This window comes from Mustela erminea, chromosome 3, assembly GCF_009829155.1.
Source record: "Mustela erminea isolate mMusErm1 chromosome 3, mMusErm1.Pri, whole genome shotgun sequence".
NCBI classification, from domain to species: Eukaryota; Metazoa; Chordata; class Mammalia; order Carnivora; family Mustelidae; genus Mustela; species Mustela erminea.
The window spans coordinates 138,642,169-138,667,441 of NC_045616.1; the positions used below are offsets into that span (position 1 = coordinate 138,642,169).

The 25,273-nt window shown below is 45.4% G+C and overlaps 1 protein-coding gene across 3 annotated transcripts in view; it reads right to left on the reverse strand.

Annotated features, from left to right (window-relative positions):
- The window catches only part of NPR3 (natriuretic peptide receptor 3), a 73,731-nt gene extending 48,924 nt beyond the window's left edge, over window positions 1–24,807 (reverse strand). For 2 of the 3 annotated variants that reach the window (XM_032337673.1, XM_032337672.1), the window contains exons 1-3: window positions 22,237–23,796; window positions 12,674–12,796; window positions 1,294–1,460 (exon numbers count right to left, since the gene is read on the reverse strand). In XM_032337673.1, the coding sequence (XP_032193564.1) occupies window positions 1,294–1,460; window positions 12,674–12,796; window positions 22,237–22,993 (1,047 nt within the window). In that variant the 5' untranslated portion in view covers window positions 22,994–23,796. The other variant, XM_032337674.1, reaches the window with a different exon arrangement.
- Between the last annotated feature and the right edge of the window lie 466 nt (window positions 24,808–25,273).

The following is a 25,273-nucleotide window of genomic DNA, read 5'->3' on the forward strand; positions in this document are numbered from 1 at the left end:
CTGCCTTTGGTCTCAGGGTCCTAGGATCAAGCCCACATCGGGCTCTGTGCTCAGTGGGGAGCCTGCTTCCCCCTCTCTCTCTGCCTGCCTCTCTGTCTACTTGTGATCTCTCTGTGAAATAAATAAATAAAATCTTTAAAAAAAAAAAAAAACCTTCATATGTCTTTTGATAGCAAATTCTTACAAAGCCAGGTGTAATATAAAAACGGGTATAAAAAGAGGTATAAAAGAGGCCTCCTTTATGGAGCTCCAACTTTTTGAAGGGAGTACAGTAAATGTTTCAGGTAGATTCTCTGTAATCCTCCCAACACGGAGGAGCAGTTTGGACCAGGGAGCCTGTGTAATTTGCCCTAGATCACACAACTAAGAAGAGTTAGCTTCAGGCTCTGAATGTAGGTCTATCTGGGGCCAACGTCTGTACCCTGCAGTACTTCAAATAAAGAAACTAAGAGAGGACCTTTTTGAAAGGGCCCAGATGAAGCTGGTTATCCACTTTGGGCACAAACAACTCAAAGCGATCTATCTCCATTAAGAAGGCATCTCTTTCCTGCCCTGGACACTGTGGAGTGAACAGTTTCGAAAACCAGCATATCCCCCCAACTGGTCTGAGAGTCCATGGCTCCCCCTGCTCTGAGAATGAATCTACAGGAGTGATGTGGGAATTTGAGGGGTCAGAGGCAGCCCAACTAGGGTGCCAAGTGAGGTGTGGCCCACCATCTTCAGTGCCACCTCTCAGATGGGTTCCTCCACTCAGTCCTGAGGGTGCCCAAAGCTCCTGACCCTAGTCCACTCTCGGAAAATGCATCCGTAACAACAGCACCGAAGGAACAGGAAATTCTGGAAGACCCCAGGGAAATGATACAGTCACAGGAGACAGAGGCAGACTCACCAAAAAGATTGCCAAAAGAAAGAGACTTCTAAAACCCAAAATATCTCCTGCCATCAGGCTTTGGAAAAATTCGGCATGCAAAGCTTTGGCACTCCATCCTCCATCTTCCCCCCAACACTCTCCCGGTCAAATAGGCGGCGGAAGTCTACCGACATCTGCTCAGCATTACCACAAGTCCCCACAAAGAGCAATTTTCTTTCCTGCAGCAGTTGGAAAAGTGGGGTGGGGGTGATTGGGGTGGGGGGTGGAGCAGGCCAGAAAAAAACCACACAGGAAGCTCAATGACATTCAGGCACGAACCTAGGAATCTCTGAATGGTTCAGAACGGGACACTGTCACCTCTGATTTAATTAGAAGACTGTTTTCAGGATGCAGAAGGCCTAGGCCCGAAATCAAGCACTTACGTAATCTTCCTCATTGAGTCCTTGTTTCTCAACAGAACTTTTCACCTCCATGGAAAACTTCTCAAATTCAGGCTTCACTGTCCTCAGTAGAGTGATTGTTTGGAGGGATGAGTATGCTTGCTTTGCTTCAAAGTCATGTTTGTCTCCTCTCTTCCACGAGCCATCTCCTACAGAGAAATAAAAATATTTATAATTCCAAGGCAGTTACCATAAAGGGGCCATTCTCCCCCTTCGACTGCAGTGTGTCACGACGTGTTACTTTTGGCAGCTGGGCCAGGCGGTATTGTCATAGTTTTGCCCTTGGATATAACCTGACGGTGCCAAGATCCTCAAAGGAGAAGAAGACCTTTTGCACACATGTTCCTTTGAAATGTGAGAGAGCAAGGAAGGCACTCCAGAGTTAACTGCCTTACAATAACCGTGTGACTGCGACTTTCAGCCCCCAAGAACTGCAGCACTGCGGAAGTAAGAAGAAAGCTTTTATTCCTTTCCATTCACTTTTTTTTTTTTTAAATATCTACCATCAACTGTGGAGGTCAACTGAGTCATTACTATGGTAAAACACACCTGATGTTGTGTGCATGTGGAATGACAGGAACGCCGTGACAGATGTGCACAAATGTGGTAAAGTGGGCGCGATTCGTAGAAGAACTTGGGAGACTGAGATTATTGACTCTTTCTGAACTTTTTCTGGAATCACCTCAGAATAAAACTAACTTTGGTGACCGTGAGGATTTATCTCTCTCTAGTCCTGGCAACATCATATAAAAATTATTTATTGGGCAATATTCATCAGTGTATCAATAGTAATAAAATAAAAATTCCTAATACTTATTGAGCACATATATAATAATAAAAGCTCTATTTATTGGGGCGCCTGGGTGGCTCAGTCATTAAGTGCCTGTCTTCGGCTCAGGTCATGATCTGGGGTCCTGGGATCGAGCCCCGCATCGGGCTCCCTGCTCAGCAGGGAGTCTGCTTCTCCCTCTCTCTCTGCCTCTCCCCACCGCTCATGTTCTCTCTCACACGTGCTCTCTCTCTTTCTCAAATAAACAAATAAAATATTTTTTAAAAAGCTCTATTTATTGAGCACTTTATATGCATAAACTCAATCTTCGCAAGACTCTGCTTCAGGTACGTTATCCTCTTTCACAGATAGGGAAATTGAGGCACTAAGAAACTGGGTCCCCCCCACTGCCCCGGCTTCACAGTGCTCCCTTTCACAAAAGCAAAGGCAAATTAGAATTAGCGCTCTTCTCTTTATGATCTCACTTCTGAGGAAACATGTGGCCTGCAGGACCCCAGAAGGAAACGTGGACTGTTGTTTCTATGAATTATCCTCATGATCCCTACAGATCTCCAGAGTCATGACAAAGAATTCAACCTGCTGGAGTCCAGCATCAGAGTCATTCGTTCACACCAAGCCCCTAGTCCACTATGGACTCCTGGAGCCCCACGGCTGAGTGGGGAGGACAGCTGGGAGCAGGCAGCCAGGGTTCGGCAGCTCTCACTCCCCTCCTACAGATGCAATTAGAGGAAGAGCTGGTGGCTTTGGAGCTTCAAGCCCCTCCTAAAGCAGACAGACAGTAACTGTCCATGGACCACATACAAGGGTCTGTGATGGCCACCTCAGCAGGCATGAGGAATGTCCTGACCAGCCTCCACCACCTTTGGGAAAGGGATTCTGAGATGTCTGTGTTAACAGCTGAAGTTACAACAGGATAACAACTAGCTCACTGTGGCAGAAGGTGGGGGGAGTAGAAAGAAACAATGCAGAGGGTACAGAGAGCCACCAGGAGCTCCCACACTCCCAAGAGGGAAGGTTTCAAGTGAGGAGGAGGCATCAGCCGGCCCAAACGTGTGACTAGGATTTTAATAGAAGGCGAGCAGGACAGAAGGGCGTGCTTGGCAGAGCCCACAGCACAGGCAAAGGTGCAAATGTGTATGACATCCAGTAGGCAGCTGGGAGCCTTGGTCTAGAGCATGAGACAAAGAATTTGTTTGTGGAGTTATCTGTATAACGATAATCCTAATAATAGCAAGCATTTATTAATTGCTCCTATGTGCCAGGGAGCTGTTAAAAGATAAATAAGACAGAGCTGAGGAAGGAATTCATTAAGGACTAGATCTGCTCTCAAGGAGCCCAGATTAAATTTCAGGCCACCAAACAAAACTTGACAAAGTCCTCCTCCATATGAAACCTCCCAAACACTAAGGAGGCGACAGCAGCCTAGACTAGAGCGAGAAGGAGAGAGGGAGAGCTGCGTCCCCGCCCCCAGCCAAGACACAAACAACGTGGCCTTTCTTAAGGAGCCAAATCCATTTCCCAGGAAGACCCCCAGTTCTAAGAATGTCCAGAACAGCTTCATCCCAAGGAGGAACCCATTTCTCACAAGCATCAATCAATATTTATTGATTCATTCGTAACCGACTATTGATTCATTCGTAACTGACCTGAGACGTCGACAGTAGTCATGCTCTGTAGGCAGAGGCTCAGAGTTCCTCAGCTCTGGGAAAGAGCACTCTCTAGGCACATAAGAAACGAAATACTAAACCCTTACGGGTTCTATGCTGCAGGATTAGAAAACACAAACAGAAGTGGGACCAGTCCCTATCTCACTTCCTGAAATAAGAAAACACTTCTTCCTAAAAGAAGTGAAATCCAATACAATAAAACTATCTACCACAATCCAAAGGGTAATAACTTGGGAGTTTTTGTCTTCTAGGGAAAAAAGTAAAATAAAAAAGGCAAACAATCAAGCTTAACAAATCTGATCCAAACTGAATGTTTATCTAGTCACCACTATAATCAATCCTCTGACTTCCTGCTTTTGAGGGTGTTGCTTCTTGTAACATGTCAGTAACGTTGCCCACCTCCGGGCTGTTGAACACAGGAAAGGCAGAGCTGGCCTGGCATGATGCCCCATCAGTAGGGACAAATTTAATTCAGGAGACAACTGGGTGCCTCTGGAGATTTACGAGTGTAACAGAAGAATGACATGATCAGGACCAGGCCTTGGGAGATAGCAGTGGATTAGAACGGGCAGACACAGAGGGTTCACAGCCACCACCGTCCCCGCAAGAGGTTATGAGAGGCGATACAAGGGAAGTCACACACCAAAAAGCTAAGCGGGTTTCTCTGGGTAGTCAGAACCAGGGGCGAGCTTTTTTTTTCAGGGTTTTTTTTTCTTTTCCTTTTTTGTGTTTTTCGGAATCTAGTGAATTTTCGATCATAAACATTTACTGCTTTTGGAATTATAAGCTAATCGCTTCTCAGCCTTTTGGCTAAGATCAAGTGTGGAATTGTAAACAGAGGGAAAGGGCTTGACAACAAGAGCTGAGGACAGGGCAAGAGGAATGTCGGGACTCCACGGGAGGGAGGGAGTGAGGGGCGCCTGGGTGGCCCAGTCATTAAGCAGCTGCCTTTGGCCTCAGGTCATGATCCCTAGACCCTGGGATTGAGCTCCCTGCTCAGCGAGAAGCCTGCTTCTCCCTCTCCCACTGCCCTGCTTGTATTCCCTCTCTCACTGTGTGTGTCTCTCTCTGTCAAATAAATAAAAATAAAGTATTTTTTAAAAAAAGAGTGAGGGAGTGAGAAACAACAGAAAGGGAGGCACATCACATCACTGGTGACGCCAGAGAGGGAAGAAAAAGGGGATGTTGTGAGAGGAAAGAGCAGAGCCTGGAGGAGGAGGGAAATGATGTGGAAACATTCATGATTTCTTTCAGTCGGGGTCACGGTCAATCCAAGACGACTAACTATAGAATGCCCAAGTGACACCACCAGGCCGGAGCTGGAAATAGTCGTTTGAAGCCAGAAAGAGGAGTGAGTGCTAGAGAAAGTGCTAGACGTCCTTTCCAGATGGCTTCAGGTTAGACCAGGACCTGAGGGCACTGGATAAGAAAAAGGGAGAAAGGCTAAGCACAGACACTTTGGGGAAGGTGTTTGTAGCAGGCAGGGGGAGGCTCTGGCAAAGCCAGAGAATGCCATGCTACCAACACAAGAAAAACAGGTTCCCAGAGAGAAACTGGTGGGAACAGAATGGAATGCTCCAGAGCGGTGCCGCCTAACTGAGCAGCCACCGGCCACATGTGTGACTCATCAAACTTATACTAATCATAGTTAAATAAAATTTAAAATTTGGATCGTCGGTCACACGTGGCACCTTTCAGGTGCCTGGTAGTTATGTGTGGCAGGTAGCTGCCGTACTGGGCAACAGAGAACAGAACACAGCATCACAGAAAGTTCCATCAGACAGCACTGCTTAGAGGCACAGAAGCTCCATCTGATGTAAGACTAAGGGCTTTAGTGATAAGGATCCCATCGGTGAACTTGACGGTAACACTTTCAGAGGGGCGAGCACTAACGTCATCCTCTCTCAGGGGGGCTGAGCAAGGGGGTAAGAGGAAACAGAAGTCTGCTAGTGAAGAGTAGGGGAGAGGAGGTGACCCTTCACGGCTGTTTCAGGAATGAGGAAAGTGAATTTTCTCTGTTTTGTTTTAAACATCATGGAGCCGCAAGCTTGTATTTAGGGGCACAGAATATTTGTGAAAGAGGATATTACCTGGTCACCCCGAAGCCTTGTACTCAGCAATCCCACGGCCAGAGAACTGCGCTGGCAGGGGGTACCCACCCTGGGATAACTAGCTGAGGCATCACAGAATATGTCCAAGAAATGAATGCCTGGAACTCCCCTGGGCTGGCTATGTAGAGCTCTGGCTCTTCCCTCGCCTCTCCTGACCCTCTCCAAATGCCCCAGTGTTAGAAGCTTGCCATGAGCTGGGCCGGTCCACTTGCTCCCTTCAGTAATCACAGCGCCTCTTACGGGGCGACGCCATTGTGAATGGCAGTGCCAGTAGCATTTCATTCTTCAGTCCTCATAAAAACTCCATGAGAAGGATGTAAATGTAACCGCCACCTTACAGATGAGGAAATGGAGGTTCCAGGAGACTGATGAGCCCCAAGTCACTTAACAAATAAACAGAAGGAGGACTCAGATGCAAGCCCCACTCCAAACATTGGTGCCATGCCGGACCTGCTCTATGTTCATTTCATCCGAGTTCGAGGTGTTCCAAGCTTTAAAACTAAACATGCAACGGGATGGCAAAAGTGTTAAGAACAAAAGTAACGCAGAAAGAAAGCTCAGAAGAAGTGTCTATATGTGGTTTAACCACTGTTACAGTTGAAAGATCGCATGAGAATTCTTTTTCTTTTCACATAGTCCCAAACTAACTTGAATGTGCATATATTACTTCTGTAGTAAAATGTACATCTAATTAGAGTAAATCTAATCTCTCCTAAATTTTTTCTATTTTTTTCCACTTTCAGCAAGTCAAATAATTTATGTGCATTACCTGGCTCTACTATATTTCCATCTTCACCTTAATTAGTGCCCTCTGAGTTACTAGGAACTCAAGAAAGCTCTATAGTAACCTTACCAGTCCTGGACAGGCTCACCCAAATAACTTGCCACCTAACTTTCATCCGAAGAAGTTAATGCTCATGAGTTAGCATGCCGACGGGTGCTGTTAAAAACTCCACGGGGTGGGGGGGTGGGCACCTGGGTGGCTCAGTGGGTTAAAGCCTCTGCCTTCGGCTCAGGTCATGATCTCAGGATCCTGAGATCAAGCCCTGCATCAGGCTCTCTGCTCAGCAGAGAGCCTGCTTCCTCCTCTTTCTCTGTCTCTGCCTGCCTCTCTGCCTACTTGTGATCTCTGTCTGTCAAGTAAATAAATTAAAATTAAAAAAAAAAAACCCTCTACAGGGCAATCTATACATCATCTTCTTTCTAGATGTTGTTTTAAATATTTATTTATTTAGTTGAGAGAGGGAGAACGTGAGTGAGTAGGAGGGAGGAGTAGAGAGAGAGAGGAAGAGAGAGAGGCTCTCAAGCCGACTCCATGCTGAGCGAAGAGCCCTACATGAGACTCGATCCCAGAACCCTGAAATCAAGATCTGAGCTGAAATCAAGCATGAGATGCTTCGCCAACTGAGCCACCCAGATGCCACTTCTCTCTAGATTTTTTTAAACCTCCCCTTTCAGTCTTGTTTTCCACCACTTGAATTCCCCCATCATATATTCTGAATTCCTGTAACTGTAATTTAGGCAGATCTGGGAATTTGAGTACTTATCAAGACCAAAGAATCCAGTAATCAGTAAATACAGACACACTATATGTTTTTTTTTAATCCAATAACAAGTAAGTATTAATTAAAATAGAGTCTTTTTCTAGAACTGCTGTAGTGTTTGGTGTGAGATAGGGAGATAATGATATTGGGAGATAATGGGAGATAATGATATTAGGGAGATAATGATATTGAAGAACTTTCCATGAACATATATCTGATTCTGAGGGCACAATGGAGTGCCTGGGTGGCTCAGTCAGTTAAGCATCTGACTCGTGATTTCGGCTAAGTCATGATCTCATGGGCCTTGGAATCGAACCTCATGTGGGACTCCATGCTTGGCGGGGTCAGCCTGAAGATTCTCTCCCTCTGCCCCTCCCCCAACTCACACACACTTATGCATGTGGGTGCTTCCTCTCTCTTTCTCTCTCAAATAAATAAATCTTAAAAAAAAAAAAAAAAACCTCAGAGAAGACCCTTTACTAATGATAGACACTAGATCCTTGGTCTAGGTCTCTCTCTTGCCATAAGATTCTGTTTATTGCTTCTACTCAGGAGGAAAGGGGCTTCAGGATCTGTGGCAAGCATAGACCTTTGCCTCCCTACATCCATTCTTCCTTCTTCCTTAGGTTCCTAACTTGATTTGGGGTAACAGAGAGTGTAGCTGAAAGCACACATTTTCTGGCATCCTTCACAGCTAGGGTTGCAAACAATATATAGTAAAAGTTAATCAGAGGGACCTCCAGAGAGACCTTCAAACAGGACTGAGTCAACTGAGGTAGCCTCTGTTTGCCTTTCATCTTTCCCCCTTCACCTTGCCTGGATTGAAGACAGCCTCCCTGGAGTCCTAGCCACCATCTTGTGATCTTAAGGATGGATGCTGTTCACTGAGATTAAGGGAGCCAAGAAACAGAAGCAGCTTGGGTCTCTGATGACAAGTTGGAACCACCTTCTCTGCCCTGGAGGGCCCACCTGTGTGGACCTCCTACAGGTGAGAGGACAAACCTTTACATTTGTTTAAATCACTATAGTTGGCAGCCTTGGTTATTTGCATGCAGATGTAATTCCTAATACACCTACATCCATTCTTGGGCTGTATTAGATGAAAGATGGTTAATTTGTTAACAGAATGTATGGCCTAAACTTCTCTATAAAATAATACCAAGAGGGGCACTTGGGTGGCTCAGTGAGTTAAGCATCTGCCTTTGGTTCAGGTCATGATCTCTGGGTCCTGAGATCAAGCCCCATGTTGGGCTCCCTGCTGACCAGGGTGCCCACTTCTGCCTCTCCCTCTGCCCTTCCTCCCCACTCATGATCTCTTGCTCTCTCAAGCAAATAAATAAAATCTTAAAAAGAAAAAAAAAGGGGGGGGCGCCTGGGTGGCTTAGTGGGTTAAAGCCTCTACTTTCGGCTCAGGTCGTGATCCCAGGGTCCTGGGATCGAGCCCTCCATCGGGCTCTCTGCTCAGCGGGGAGCCTGCTTCCCCCCCTCTCTCTCTGCCTGCCTCTCTGCCTACTTGTGATCTCTGTCAAATAAATAAATAAAGTCTTAAAAAAAAAAAAAAAGGAAAGAGAAAAAAAAAGAAAAAAAAACTACACCCAGAAAAATGTATAAACTTACCATTTTTAAGAACTATATATAAACATTAAAGTAAACTAAGACTAATAATATAGCTAACATTTATTAAACACTCATTATGTTTCAAGAAGTAGGTATCTCACACACATTACCTCATTTATTACTCAGCTTGATGCCATGAGGTAAGTACTATTATTATCTTTAAAAGAAACTAAGATCCATGGAGGAGGGCAGTGTTACAATTTGCCAAGAGCTCAGCCTCTCCCGCAGACTGATACCAGAGCCCAAAGCCTGACCACCCACACTATAAAAGGTAAAAAAGAAAGGTCTAATCAGAACACAAAGGATACTTGGCAAACTGTATAGAGTACACTGTATCACTCTATGCAATTTAATGTTCAAGAAGCAGAAAAACTGAACTCATGGAACAATACGTTTTAAAAAGTTGTCCCCAAATCACCAAGACTAAGTCATACGGTTATGACTTCTTACACAGTGATACCACGCAATGAGAAGGACATGGTATCACTTTTGTGGTATTCTTGCCAAATAAGTATAAACTCCTTCTAACCATGGGAAAACAACAGATAAATCCAAACTGGGAGACATTCTACAAAATAACAGACTCATCAGAACTGTCAGGTCATGAGTGACAAAGAAAGATTGGGGGAAGAACACAGATTGGTGAATATTAAGAAGATATGACAGCTAAACGAATTGGATCCTAGAACAGAAAAAGATCATTAGGAGGAAAGGTAGTAAATTTCAAATAAGTCTTGTAGTTTAATTAGTAGTATTGTACCAGTGTTAATATTCTTATTCTGATCGTTGAGGTATGGTTATTTAAATTGTTAACACTAGAGGAATCTGGGTAAAAGATATACATGAACTCTCTATATTATTTTTGCAAGTTTTCTAGAAGTCCAAAATTATTTCAAAATAATTTTTTTAAGTTTTTCAAAAATTACCTCTAAAAGGAAGTTAGGTCCAGATACAGAGTTGAATTGTTTCCATCTTTCAAGGAATATTCTTATGGTATATAAACTGTTCTAGAGCACAAAAACAATGGAAAGTGTCCCAATTAATTTTATAAAGCTAATATAAACCTGATATTAAAATCTGGCAATACAACCCAAGGCAAGAAAACTACTGTCCAATCTCACTCCTGAATACAGACTCAAAAATCCTAACTAACATACTAAAAAGTTAAAATCAGCAAGACACCTATAAAAGTCCTCATGAAAAAGTATACTTAATTCCAAGAATACTACAATGGCTCAATCTTGGGAAATTTACTAAAAGAATAGGTCAAATGTACTTGATAACATACCCCACTCATTTCCAATTTTTAAAACCACACTTAATAAACTGGAAATAAAAGGAGACTTTACCATCTACTTCAGTTCAAGAAGTCAGAAATTAAAGGATCACAATTGTTATATAAAACTCTGGAGGTTTTTGCCAATGCAATAAAAAAAGAAAAATAACATGTTCAACCGTCAAAATGGGGAAAAACTCTTATTGCTGTACAAAAATAATATAAAAAGCTATTGAGACAGAAGATTTAATAGGTGGAATTCTTGCAAAATAAATAAACGGACTCTCATAGATTTTCTATATAGCAAGTACAGTTACAAAATGTAATGGGAAAAGAACATGATCAAAGTAACAACCAGAAAACATATCTAAGAATGAATTCAAGAAGAATGGTACAGAACATAAATGAAGAAACTGCACAACGTTGCTTATGGATGTAAATGGAAATTCAAATGAATAAAATAACTGAAATGTTAGATGACATAAGGATGCGGGAAAACAGACAAACTCAGAGTTTGTTGCAAAAGCATCAAGTGGTAAAGCTCTTTAGAGGTCAACTTGGCAAGATCTATCAGAACTTAAAACTTTTGACCCAGAAATTCTACTTTAAGAAATTTATCTCACAGGTTATATGTAGGTATAAATGTTACTCAATAGAGCATTGTTCTTCATAGTAAAAAGTTGCGAGCAATATAAATATTGAAAAACAACGGACTGCTTAGGTAAAGACAGCATATCAGCATTATAAAATCCTATATGGCCACCCTTAAAATAGTATCACTTTATTGAAAAATGTTTTTGTAATTTTTTTAACAAAATAAGCAAGATGCACATATTTCTAAATATTATCAATATTTACTTACTTTCTTCCTTGTGATTTTCTGTTTCTCAAATTTTCTATAATACTCATGTATTGTAATTAGCAAAGAAAAGTAATACAAGCTTTACCCGTGAATGCAAGAAATTCCAGTACCTAATATTTGCACTGCACTGGTCCATTTATAATGTGCATTCACATGCATTTTCTCCAAATAAACACTATGTTTGCATTACCAACTTGCAAAACTCAGAATAAGTGTTTTTCATTTTCACCACTCCCTACCACTATCTCAGTGAACTCAATACCATGGCCAGTATTATAATTACATTCTGATCTGGGGTCAAAAAGTAAAACCACCACTTTGCTTATGTAAAGAGAAGGGGAAAGACAACCATGGCAGCAGGGAGGAAAAATGGGTGATTATCCTCTAAGCCTCAAATCTCCAATCTTATCCACGACAGGAAGCAGGAGCTACTTTTGTTTCATCAACTTCTCTTTAGCCCTGTGAGAATTGTGTTTTATTATCTGTTTATGCACAATGCTCTATTGTTTGAGCTGATTGACTAAGCCAGGATATCAGAGCAGGAAAGTGAGGTATATGCTTTAAGGTTTAGAGCCTGTCTCTCAGGAGCAAGAACATGGAAGTAGAGCTCAGCATAAATAAGCCATTTGTGAAAGTAACACTTACGACTCCCTATAATTGCTCAGCTTTGAGCAGCCAATGTGCAGTATTTGAGAAAATGTTCCACTATCCTATACTGTCTTCTTCAGAGAGAGCCTCAATCACATATGAAGGAAATGTTTTGTACCTGTGATCTTCATGGCCTTAAACACCCTCCGTAATGGGAACACTGGGAACACCCCTAGATCCACTTTAAAGAATTATATGCTTTCAATCATATTTGTTGGTGGATCTCAAACTTCAATATAGGGGAGGCCTAATGGGCAGTAATCTGGAGTGAAGAGAGGCTGGAAGCAGTAGCTTTCAAAATGCTTTTACCTCAGTTTACAGTAATGGTTATTTTATTTTCACACTGCAGCCCATTACAAACCTATGTGTAACCTGCTTAGATGTATACACACATACAATTATATTACCAAAGTAAGTTTTATGAAATACACTTGCAATGTGTGACACACTTTTCTATGTCCTATTACATCAATATATTCTCATCTATTTCTATTAAGCAGCATGCCCAAATCTCATTCAAATATTCCAACCGTCCGTCATGGTGGCAACCTGCAGCTGGAAACACGTTTGAGGGGTCTTTAGGGCCTGGATTTATGAGCATCTGGAGCTCTGCAGGGAGCTATGCTCATTCCCAGACAGTCCGAGGGCACCCCAAGTAGGAGGTATTTTCTTGCTCTGAGTTCTCAGAGAAGAAAAGCTTGAGAACTTAGAAGTCCTGGGAGTGTTCAGTATCACAAATTTCTAAGTTCCTCTTTATGGAACCAAGTCTATTGAGGTAATTCAAATTATTGGCTTTCTTGGGACCTCTTTTGACAGCTTGGAGTGGGGGACCTGGAAGCACAGTTACCGTAGGAAGAGCTGTTGAAGAGCTCGATGTTGAAGAAGGCGTAGTCTCCACTGGTCATCCCGTGCTTGTGCACTGCCAGCATGATGCCCCGGATAGTGTCGCTGCTTGCACACATGATCACCACTGGGGAGGAAGGAACAAACAACACGTGTGAAACGCCCCTTTCCCACAGGACAGCCAGGATGCAGAAACCGGGGGAGGGGCACATCTGACAAGGAACAGGGTACTAATAGAGACCTAGAGCACCTCCTCACTCATGACCGTCACATCACAAAGGGAAAGAAGAGTAACATGACGGTGGAAAAAGTGAGCAGACGCCAGCGTCACCGGGTGATGGAAGCCACCATCACCAACCATGGGGCACACACACGAATCTACACCCGGGACCAAAAAGGTCAAAATGGGCAACGTGAATCCAGTCAGGAGAGCAGCCAAAAAACCAAGCTTTGGAAATGTTCTAACCTAAAAAACTTCAAGGAACAGAAAACTAAATGTGTGAAACTACATCTTAAAAAATAATAATATTAGAAGTTTTGCTAGAAGGGGCCTTATTGAGACAACTGGAAAAATTTGAGTAAGTCTGTAAATTAGGTAGCAGTATTGCATCTGTGTTAAAGTTTTTGCTTTTCATACTTATACTGTGGTTTTGTAAATGAATGTCCTTGCTCTTGGGGAACACGCACTTAAGTATTCAGGAATAAGGGAGCATCATGGTCCTACTTACTTCCCAAATGGTTCCTAAAAAGATAAGTGTGTGTGTGTGTGTGTGTGTGTGTGTGTGTGTGTGTGTATTTGAAAGTGGTAGGAAGGGAAGGAGAGGGGGAGAGATTTGGAGTGAAAGCATATGGAGCAAAATGTTACAACTGGTAACAGTTGAGGCAAAGGCTGTCCAGAGGTTTCTTACAATTTCTTACATCTTTTCCAAAAGTATAAAATTATTTCAAAATCAAGTTTTAAAAAAATACTTCAAAGATACCAGATTTGCCCAATATAAGCCAGTGAAGAATATCAATGGCCTTTTGTCCTGCATAGCATGGAAAATACATTTTCCTAAGAAAGCAAGCTGAATGGCTTTAGGGAGAACAGTTGTTTGGCAAATCAGAGGAGGCAGCCAGTCGTGTAAGTTTTCTGCAGTCTGAACGCTGAAACATTTTTCTCGAGCTGTCTCAACATATATAGGAAATAGTTAACAAGACTCCAAGTCCATCCTCATATTCTCTCCATTTATACCCACACTGTCAGGTCTGAGAAGCTTTAAGCAGTTCCAGAAACTTGTGGCTCACCCCATAAGAGCTACACCAGGCTGGTGTGAAGCAGGTGCCTGGTCATTGGATATATCCAGTTAATTTGATCACTGTCGGTGGCCCCTGGTCCCCATGATGCAGACCGCTGTGTTTCAGTGCATACACAGAGAGAGGAGACCCAGAGGGTTCTGGGGGCTGTCCCCACATTATCACCATGCATGCCAGCCCTCTGTGATACAACTGTTCTTTGTAAAAGCATGGGTGCTGAAAACGTCAAACAAGCTCCAGGCTGGACCAAGACTGCCTTGGCAACCTGCACAGAAGGTCAGGTGCCTGTTGATAATTCATTTGTTACGCATGTTAATTCAGAGTGTTAGATCACGACTCTGACATTTCTTACTACAGAAGGGCTCGCTGTGCTGGCTAACACTCTGGAGAACAAGATTTAACAATACAAAACTCCAAAAGGTCTGTTAACTATGAGAGTAGGTGTTGTTTGTGCCTAGAAACACTGTTACATATTTGGGTGAGTAGTCCAATTCCAAGATGCCTCAGCAAGGAAGCTTTGAAAGAAACTCTTCATCACTCATTGTGACCTAGACCCTTGTTTCAGCTCTGATTCAATTCCAGTTCCTTAAAATGATTAAAAGAGCCATGCTGTCCCACAGAGCAGCCAATAAGGAAAAGGCTGAAGCTGGACAAGCTTGAAGAGTGCAGATTCCAAGAGTGGGCCTCTACAGAAGGACCCCAGAGGCTCTAGCTGACTGTCCACCAGCAGTCCCCATCAATCTGTGATCATTTGATCAGAGTCCGGAGTCTGGCCCCAAACCCCCAGATATAGAATCTGATTCTGTCAGCACGTAAAAAGTAGAGTCATTGCTTAGAGGCAGAATCCCAATAATCTAACTCAGATGTTTTCAGATACTCTCAAATGCAGATTACTTCATTTCAATGAGGAACCCAATGGTCACAAACTCAAACACACTTGCATCAATATTTTCCTGGGCATGCCAGACAAGAAGCCAAATTGTACGCAGTGCATGTCAGTGAGGATGGAATCCAAATCGGGGAGGTCAGTCAAAGGATTCAGGTGTCCAAAGACATCAGGCCTTGGTAACCCTAAGCATCCATAAAAGTGCTACTGCTTGCCCAGGACCTACCCAGCTGTGTCCTCAGCATGGAGCAGAAGTTTCCCTAAGTCCTGTATGGGCTCTGCCTGACACTGCCCCCTCCCCACCGCCCATCACCTCTCTGTCTATTTTTACAGCTCCGGCCCTTCTCCTTCTCTCTATTCCCATCACCACAAAGACCAAACCCTCTGACAGACACACTCTTTCTTTAAATGTCAGTACCTGCTGGGACGGACCAAGAGTGACGCAGAGCACCAGCATGTCCAACTGAGCAGACTTCGATTACTTTAGATCTCATCCATTTTGACCGTACTGTTAAACCCTTCTTTGGGAGAACTGGTTTTCAAGTTCCTGGGCAAGATATTGTTTTTCTTGCATAAAAGAAGCCCCATAATGCACGTTATGACCCAGCTGAAGTTGGAACAAGCACTTACAGACACTGGTGAAGCAGAGAGAATGCAGAATCCTTCTAGATTTGTAGGGTATTCCCTATTCTCTTATGGCTGTTTCATTCATGCCTAATTCAATGGCAACTATTTTTAGCAACTTGTCTTTATACAATCTGTTAGAAGGTTTAAAATAGTTTTCACTGAAATAGCCTTCTCCTCCTACTCAGGTTTCATCAGTTTGTATAATAACTATTAAATTACACACTTATTATATTAAGTAAACAGGTAAAAATGGATTTGGCGACAATTCCTGGAGAGTATATGGACAAGTGTGAGAAGCGTGTGGCCATAATCAGGAGAAGTATACAATGACCAGTGTTCACCAACAGTCAATAAAGCATGGGGAGCAAAAGAGAGCTGGAGCTAATCCTGCAGGCTGTCTAAATGATAGTCAATTAAGATAATTTGTGCTGTATTTAAGTATAATTAAATACACAAATACTCACTTTTTGGTCAAATTGTTAAACTTGTAAAAGGAGGGATGATGGTGTGATTCTAGGTTTCTGGATGGACTGTTCATCATTCTGGTCTCTTTCTCTCTTTGCCAAAGACTTGTGATGTCCCATGGCATCCTCCACTATCTGACTCCCAGTGCCTTCTGTAAGTGACTTTGCAATCACTCTAAGAATGAACAAGAGAAGTGCTAAGGGGTGTCTACAGAAGCCGCATCAAAGAACCAGAAACAGTCCACATGGCATACCTGAGTTAGGGATGGTATCTTTTCCCCAGTGGCATATCTCCATCTGGAGTAATCTCTAAGAGGGTGAGACTCCTTATCCCTCAATGTGCCTTCATTTATCCCTCTCCCTGCACCAGAGGAAAAGGAGTAAATTGTGGGTTTGGTGAGTGAGTCTGAAAACAAAAATGGCATGCTGGATCCTTTCTTCCTTCCTCTTTTGGGTGTATGTCTGCTTGCAGAGGGCACATATTTAGGGAGAAGTAACAGTAAGTGGGTCCTTTTGGCAACAGATCTAAACCCATGTTTTCTGAAAGGTCTTATCAATAATAAAAACATATTTTGGGGGGGCGCCTGGGTGGCTCAGTGGGTTAAGCCGCTGCCTTCGGCTCAGGTCATGATCTCAGGGTCCTGGGATCGAGTCCCGCATCGGGCTCTCTGCTCAGCGGGGAGTCTGCTTCCCTCTCTCTCTCTGCCTGCCTCTCCGACTACTTGTGATTTCTCTCTGTCAAATTAAAAAAAAAAAAAAAATCTTTAAAAAAAAAAAAAAACATATTTTGGGGGCACCTGGGTGGCTCAATTGGTTAAACGTCTGCCTCCCACTCAGGATGTAATCTCGAGGTCCTGATTCAAGCCCCACATTGGGCTTCCTGCTCTGTGGGGAGTCTACTTTTTCCTCTCCCTTTGTTCCCCCGCCATTCATGCTTGCTCACTCATTGTCTCTCAAATAAATAAAATTTTTTTTAAAAAAACATATTTTCGTATTCTCCATCAGACTCTTGCATCCATTCTCCATTTAATTCTAAGCTTAAAAAAGAAAAGTGACGTTATTTTATGGAGCCAAGGCAATATATGCCATGTGCTGCAAACTGAAAATATGATAGCAGAAATTAGAAAAATTTAATAGAAATTTGGGGGGCAGTCAAAGAAATATCTAAATAAGAGTAATTTCTTTTTAAAAGACAGGTCGTAAATAGGAGAAATGAGGTAAGAAAGGTAGTTTCAATCCAGGTCTAACATCCAAATCATATTCATTCCAAGTCATATACATTCAAATACAAATCAATACATTCTAGAAAGACAGAGCAAATTAAGGGGTTGAAAGAAATAATTAAACTTTTTCAGAACCAGAAGACATGAGTTTCTGAACTGAAAAGGTGCACCCTCCAATAGCTTGATGTGCATAAAGCATGATACTGGCATGAAAGTACATCATAACACAATATTAAAACATTGAGAGCAAAGAGAAAATTCCAAAAGTTTTCAGGAAAAAAACAATAGATAACAAACAATAAAGTCAAGAACCCAAATCAATTGAAGCTTCCTAGTAGCAATGTCAAAATTTATAAGACAATCCTTCAAATCTTGAAGGAAAATGATTTCCAACCTAGAATTCCATAATAATGCATAAGGGCAGAATGAAGACATTTACGGTCATGAAAGGTATCAACCTTTAGCTCTCATCCATCCTTTCTGAGAAAGCTCCTGAAGGAAGAACTCAACCAAAACAAGAACACAAACTAAGAAAGAGGAACACCTAAGGATCTAGTGTGAGAGAGAGAGGGGTAATTGGAGTTGCAGGGGTGTGTTAAAGAATCCAGAGTGACAACTGTGCAACCTGCTTAGAAAATAACCAAACTGGAGCACCTCAGGGACTTAGAATAGAGAGTTGATGGATGATTTAGTTGTAAGTCCATAGAAACAAAGCAAACAAGAAAAAAACAACTTGTTTTTTTAACCCAAGGAAAACTAGAGCAATTCAGGAACTATCATTTTAATAACTGATACAGTACAACTAAAAATAACATTTAGAAGGCAATAAAGATATAGACACTGAAAGTTGAGCTAACCAAAAATTTTTACACAACCATTCTGAAAGGATGTCTGCAAAGAGAGCTTGAGTATGTGGTTAATATGCAGGAGAAGAGAACTAAATTACCATCTGCCACAGGGATGGTAGGAGAGAAACCCTCAAACTAAAATAATCAAACTCACATGTTATTTAGAAGTCAAATACCTAAGGAAATCATCGCCAAAGTTGAAAATGCTTCCCTCTGGGAAGTGAGACATGGGAAGTACAAGGCAGCAAATGCTTGTTCCTAATAAGACTCGTGCAATCTTCTGACTTCCTAATCTATGTAACTGTATAACTAACTCCCATAAAATTAGTATCTTCAGAAAGAAAATTAGAAAGACTTCTTTCTGGCCATTTCTACACTATACAGCAATGCGTTTCATTAGCAAAATAGAGACTGCACTTTTATTTTTATTGTTCACAAAGGCTCATCCACTCCAAAGACTTTCATCCACACTGCAGCTTACAATGCTTCTTTTCCCCCTGCTGTGTGCTAGTTATTTTATACTTATCATGCATTCATTGCTTAAAAATTCTGATCAACCATTTGGTCATTTACCCCAGCCTAAATCTAAAAATAAGTGACTCTTGTCCTGATTAAATACTGTTGTCTCTATAGCTGTTAACAAGCCACATCCATGACATATTAATAACCAAAAGGATAAAATTACTGTTCTCCATACAAAAATGTGTGTGTGTACCACTTCCAGTTCTGCGTTTCCTAAGATGCAGAGACAAAACAACTGCTAGCTTCTATTGCTTGAAAGAGTTGTCATACTTAAACTTGTCTTTTTAAAAATAAATTTATTGTTGACTATAGAATACTGAGGGCTGTCATGGACTGTAGGATTAAGTTTTAAGTAAAGATCATTGTTTTTTTACTGATGTAGACTCAGGCGTCTGTATTTCGGTGATGCTCTATGTTGCCTAAGGACAAAAGACGGGGAAACTTTTTTTTTAATTATTGACTTAGTGGCAAGTCCCTGAAAGGAATGATCAATGCCCCTCAGTTCTTCATTCTACAGTATAGCACATAGCCAAGTGAAATTTTAGTCATATTATTATTTGAGGTGGTGACATTATCAGTTGATACCCGTTAAGAAATTCAAACATTTATGATATGATTTTAAAGATGAAAATAAGTTCAGAAAAAGTGCTAAAAACGTTATCTCCAAAAGATGGGTTAAGGGGGACAGACACTCTCTGGTTCTATGATGTTTCATACAGAATTTTCGAGGACAAAACTGTGGTCAGGGCACCTGGGTGGCTCAGTGGGTTAAGCCGCTGCCTTCGGCTCAGGTCATGATCTCAGGGTCCTGGGATCGAGTCCCGCATCGGGTTCTCTGCTCCGCGGGGAGCCTGCTTCCTCCTCTCTCTCTCTCTCTGACTGCCTCTCTGCCTATTTGTGATCTCTCTGTGTCAAATGAATAAATAAAATCTTTAAAAAAAAAACCTGTGGTCAGTTAAGTTTTTAATATTTGAGTGAGCACAAATGCAAACACCAGATCAGCGTGAAGAGGCCTGCTTCTCATCTGACCTCACTGTTCCAGGAGGAGGAAATCCCGCCTCAGAGAAGGTAAATGTTTTGCCCTGGGCCACGCAGCAGCCGCAGTATCTGCTCCTCCTGCCAAGGTTCTCTCCCCAGAGCACGGCCCCACCTCCGTAAGGGCGATTATCATCATATATATTAAATAAGAATAACCAGTCTCAAACCTCATGTTGACTGAGCATTCGGTATGTGCCTGGCCCTGTTCCAGCACATTCCGGGTGTTAGCTCACTTAACTCTCCCAGCATCCCCAAAAGGGGCTGCCCCAACTCCTGACACCTCAGCGGAGGAGCCTGGGGTAAGAGGCTTAGGAGCAGCCCAGCCTCTTTTGCCAGGGCAGGTGCTCTGCGAGTCAAATGCCAGGAAACCCCTGAACTGAAGCCCTTTTTAACACTTTAACCAGCTATGGCAAAGGAAGGGTGATGGGTAAAAGATCTCCAAAGAGAGCCTTGTGATCAAGCAACTTTCTCACCTGAGGGTGGGGAAATGGGGGGGGGAGAAGCCTTATGAGAGAAACTGTTTTGTTTTATATTTATGAATATTTATCCTTCTGCCTAGTCACTGTTGGAAATAGACTTTAGAGTAAGAATAGCCTCATCACCTGTAAACATACAGTTCAGCCCAGCAAACTTTCACCACTAAATTCAAACAAAAAAGAAAGAGAGGGAGGGAGGGAGGAGAAGCAGCAGCAGCAAAAAGACCTGGGATCAGGTATGAGGCTTCCGGAATTAAATTAATCCTTGGCACCAGACTGTAATCCGAGCTCTCGGGAGCCCCCAAGCCTACCTGGGCACTGGCGTCCCTCTACCCCTTGCCTCAGTCACACCACTGTGAGGCTGAGGGGACTGGTGGTCCCATCTGCCCTCTTTGGGGCCGACTGCTCCCCTTAGGCCACGATCTCAGGCCCTGTGTGGGTTGGTCACCGCCAGCATTCAGACCTTCAGGGCTGTGGCAGCACAGACGCGTTGGCAGACCACGCCTCGCGCCCCCAGGATGACACCTCCCCCCAGATCTTCCTGCCCTGAAAGCCAGGCCCTGCCAGCCCCTCGAAAGCCCAGAGCTGAAGTATCAGGTTCCAGGGACACAGGACAACCTGAGGTCTACGGGGCTCTGCCTTAACCTGGGGACTGGGAGAGGGGAAAGAAGTAGATGTGGGTTTCTCCACCGAGCGTAGGGAGACCGCAGCGGTTGGACACAAGTGCCTTTTTTCATAATCAGCAAAACCGGCACCCCGCTGCTTGTCTGGCAGGGATTCCGCGAAGACAGCCTGGATTTCAAACGCTCAAAACTTGGCCATGCACCCCACTGTCAACACCTTCCGCCTCTTCTCTCTCAAGAGTGCGTTCACTCCCCAGTCGGAGTGCACAAACTGGACAAAGGGGTGGCCACGAGCCATCCCCCAGCGACCTTCTGCCCACTCTCACCTGTTCCCGAGACTGCTAGCTTCCGGTTGCCCTGTGTCCCACGGTCACAGTGCCCAGGCTCCTGCCCGTGCCAAGTCATGGACTAGCGCTGTGTTTGGCTCAGCCCTTCTCGCCAGTGACCTCCCCGCGCAGGGTCGTGGCGAGCTTTGCCCGACTACACGTTGGCCATCCAGGCGCCTGCACTCCCGAAACCGGGAGCCGAGAAGAGTTCCCCGAGCACTGTTCACCCCAAACTTGACACCAGGAAAGAGGAAATTGCACTATGCTGGGATCTCAGCCCACCTTCACGCCGCCTACACTGCAGTAAAAGCAACCGCACTGGGGTCTTCTGTCATTAGGTATCCGCGACCACCCGTTTCTCCTCCCGCTCCCTGCTCCCTGTTGCCGGAGCCTCCATCCTCAGCCTTGAGCTTTGTCCGGTTTGGTAGCTCAGACCCGGGGAGAAACTTGGGGCTCACGCGCAAAAGCTATAAAGCTACCGCTTCCCCAGCGCGCGCTCTCGCAAAGCCTTGCTCAGGGCGCTTTAAGGACCTCGGTGCAGATCGTGCGGGGGTTTGGGGGGAGGGGCGGGTAGTGAGTGTCGCCTGGGTCCAGACACAGCGAGGCATTTTTGGTGGAAACCACAGAGGCTCGTTTACAAGGGCCACGAAAGAAATGAGAAGGGCGAAACAATGACCTTTTAAAAGAAAGCTGGGATTTGCGGAAGGTGCAGCCAGGGAAACGCTTAGAACCAAGCCAGCCAAGTAGCGGCGAGCCAGCTGTGGAGAGAATGCATTTGCTTCCGCACTGGGAGGGGGCGCACGCTGGTAAAGGACTGAGCAACAAGTTCTCTCTGGCCTCGGGACGCTTTCAGACCCCGGTTGCTGCAGGACACCGAGAGTGCGCCGCCAATCACCAGCCTGGTGCTGGCGAAGGAAGAGAGAGGAGGAAAAACCAAAGCGATTTGACAGCACCTGTCGGACCCAGGCACTCGGGAGCTTCAGGCTCAGACGCCCCTCCCCCAGGCTCTACTACCTCCCTCGGACCTCCGCATTCACCCCGCGACAGCGAAAGGTGATGGTCAAAGGTTGTCGCAGCCAAACAGCGCACACCCGGGCGAATCCCCGCGTGCACGTCCTCCCCGGGTCCTCGGTGCAGGGGGTACAGTAGGGTTCGCAGAGGAGCTGACGCGTGTGCGGGGAGACCCGCCGCGGGCGGTGGGGTTAGGGCCGGAAGCCGGGGGTCGCAGTCCTGCTCACCTCGCTCACTGGCCTGGATGTAGCGCACTATGTCGTCCAGGTCCAAGTCTTTGGTCTCATCGAAATTGTAGGCGGACGTGTGCAAGCCCTCCTCCTGGAAGACCTCGTGGACCCCTTCGAGGGTGAAGTAGCAGTTCCGCTCCAGCTTGTCATCGCTATAGACAAGTGAGGCGCGGCTCCACTGGTGGTGGCGGAATAGGGCGAGCATCATCTCACCCATCTTAGCGTATGCGGGTGCCACACGCGTTAGGTGCGAGTACTCGGTGTCCTTGTGCTGGAAGCCCGCGGCCAGTGCCCCTGCCGACAACATCGGCAGGTCCCAGTGCGACGCAAGTCGGGCCACCGGCGCTGCTGCGTACTCGCACACCGGCCCCAGGATGAGATCGGGCTTGGCGCCGCGTGCCTCCGCCACGCGGTCCACCAGGCTGAAAAGTGCGCGGTTGCCGCAATCTGAGTCTTCGTAGGCCACCTGGAAGCGAGTTCCGGGTGGCAGAAGCCGCCGCTCGGTCCCGTTGCCCTGCACGCTGCGAAGCGCGTATTCGATGGCCGGCCGCACCCGGGCCAGGGAGAACAGGTACGAGTCGTCCTGGGGCAACAGCACCAGCACCTCGATCTTCTGCGGCTGCAGGGCCTCTCTCTCCCGGCGCCCTCCGCCGAGGCTGGCGCCCCCGCCGCCACCGCCACTGGTGCTGCCGACCAACAACACCCAGACAAGCAAGACGCACGCGGAGAAAGTGAGCACCAGCAGGGACGGCATGGTGCCGCAGGAAAGAGCCTGCCCTCGCTGCTGACTCGCCCTCTGCCCCCCACCCACCCTTCCTCTTTCCTCCCCACTCTTCTCTCCGAGGTCTCTGCGCCCCCTTGGGCGCTCTAAGAAAATAGAATACCCCTTCACCAGAAGACAGAGGAAGAGTCCTTCTTTGCAGTGTCACTCGTTTAAAAAAGAGAGAAAGAAAAGAAAAAGTTCACCGCGTGTAAACCTGTACGCCTACAATAGATATATATATATATATATATATATATATATACACACACACACTTAAAAATATATATGTGTATATATATATATATATATTCGCCCTCCCTTTATATATACTATTTTGCTTAGAGGTGGCTTCTTATTTGGACGTTGCTAAGATTGCTTTTGAAAGCGTATTTGTAAAAGAAAAAAAAAGTTAGACTTGTCCAAGTGCTTGTAATTGACGGTGCATCTCCCCCGCATTTGATCTCATTGATTCGCGCCGGTTCCTGGATCCATAGCCCGCGTTTAAATAGCGTGGCAGCCGCGGAGCGTGTTACCACACAAGGAGCTCCGAGGCTGGGTTTGTATTTCCAGCGGGTGGGGTGGGTGGGGGTGGGGAGTGGTGGGGGCTGGGCTGGGGAGCCTCTCATTAACATTCTTACATCAGGGCTCCTCCCCACACCCCTACCTTCCCACCCCTCCCCGGTCCCTAACCCCAACAACTCCCAGCCAGCCCCTGCCTTGTCCTTAAAGCCGCAGTCGCCCGCGTCCGCACAGGCGGGAGCCCCCACCACACCGCACACCCTCTGGGGTCCCCCGCCTTACCCTGGCCCCGCACACGGCAGCTCTTTTTCCAGCTCCAGGCTTTAAAAAGGGAAACGTGTTTGAAAGTAAATGAACGCAGGCACACACTGTGCAAAAAAACAACAGGATTAGAGGAAGGGGGTGGTCCTAGAAATTTGTACTTTCCTTGCAAAAATCCGTAAATCCCGCTCACTCTCATCTCTTTCTCACTCCAGCCAAACTCCCTCCTGACGCACCAACAAGGGGCGGGCACCCGACCTTCCCGGTCCCCTGGCGCAAGGTCAGGCGGGGACCTAGGTCCCAGTACGATGGCTCGATGGAGGACCTCGAACTCCCAGTTAGCCCAGGCGGTACTTGGACCCCTCCCTCCCCCCCCCCCCCGCTCTCTCCTGCCACGCACCCGCGTTCTCCCTCTGGGCCTCGCGATTCGCGCTGGAGTCACCCCGCTTCCAGGAGTCCAGTGACCCCACGCGAAGACCCTCAGCTGGCAAGCGTCTAGCAGAAAAGCGAAACTTGTTGCTCCCGGAGGCGAGTGAAGAGTTCGGCTTCTGGAGGTGGCGAATAGTCTGAAGAGCATCTCCGAGGCGTCCTCGAGGTTTTGTGTGCCAAACCAGGTAACCAAGAGACCTCCCTAAATCGTCACCCAAGGGTCCCCTGGGTGCAAGGGCACCCTCCGTTCCAACCGCTTCTCCTCCGGGTCGCGAGAGGCACTGTGCTCGCGGTTCTGCACTGCCGAGAAAGATCTTGTGTCCGAGACTCCTCTAGCCACTGGTCACAGCCACAAGAGCAGTGGAGACAAGGATGGAAACGGCCGTGAAGTCCGTGGTCAGAGGGGCCTCACGGGATACCCTCTGTGTTACAGGGCAGCTCCAAATGGAACTTGAACCACTGAACGTGATAACATTCCGAGGTCATCAGCAGTGCGAACGTGCTGCATTAGACTGGGGAATTGTGATTCTTAAGCGCCGCAAATTAAAATAAATTGAAAATGTTTTTAAATGGTCTTTCATTAGACTGTGACCTCGAATTTCCAACAGTCTTAGACCAACGCCCTCTTTCGGCAGAAACTTGCAGCCGACTGTTATCACCGATGTCATGGCCCCAGGGATTGCGTTTGGTTGCTTTGCTTTTGTTTGTTGTTCTTTCTTTTCTTTTTTCTTTTCTTTTCCTTGCTTTTCCTTTCTTTTCAACACGGAAGCCCCAAGAGAGCAATCGCTCTCCAGTATAACAGTGACAAGGCAAATTGGGATTACAGGAGACGTGGCCTCTTCAAGCAGCAGCACTGGAGGCCAGTGACAGCACCTCCTTAATGCTCTTTCTGGCACCAGAAACGTAATTATGGACAACAGGTCACCGTCTGGGTCATTAAGATTTCAGATTATGCACTATGATCCCTCAGTCTTCAAGCAGGACCTTTCTACTCCTACAAGAAATCTTATTTATTTAATTAGAGCTGCTAAACAGTAGCAAAAGAGGCATCTGCATAAAATT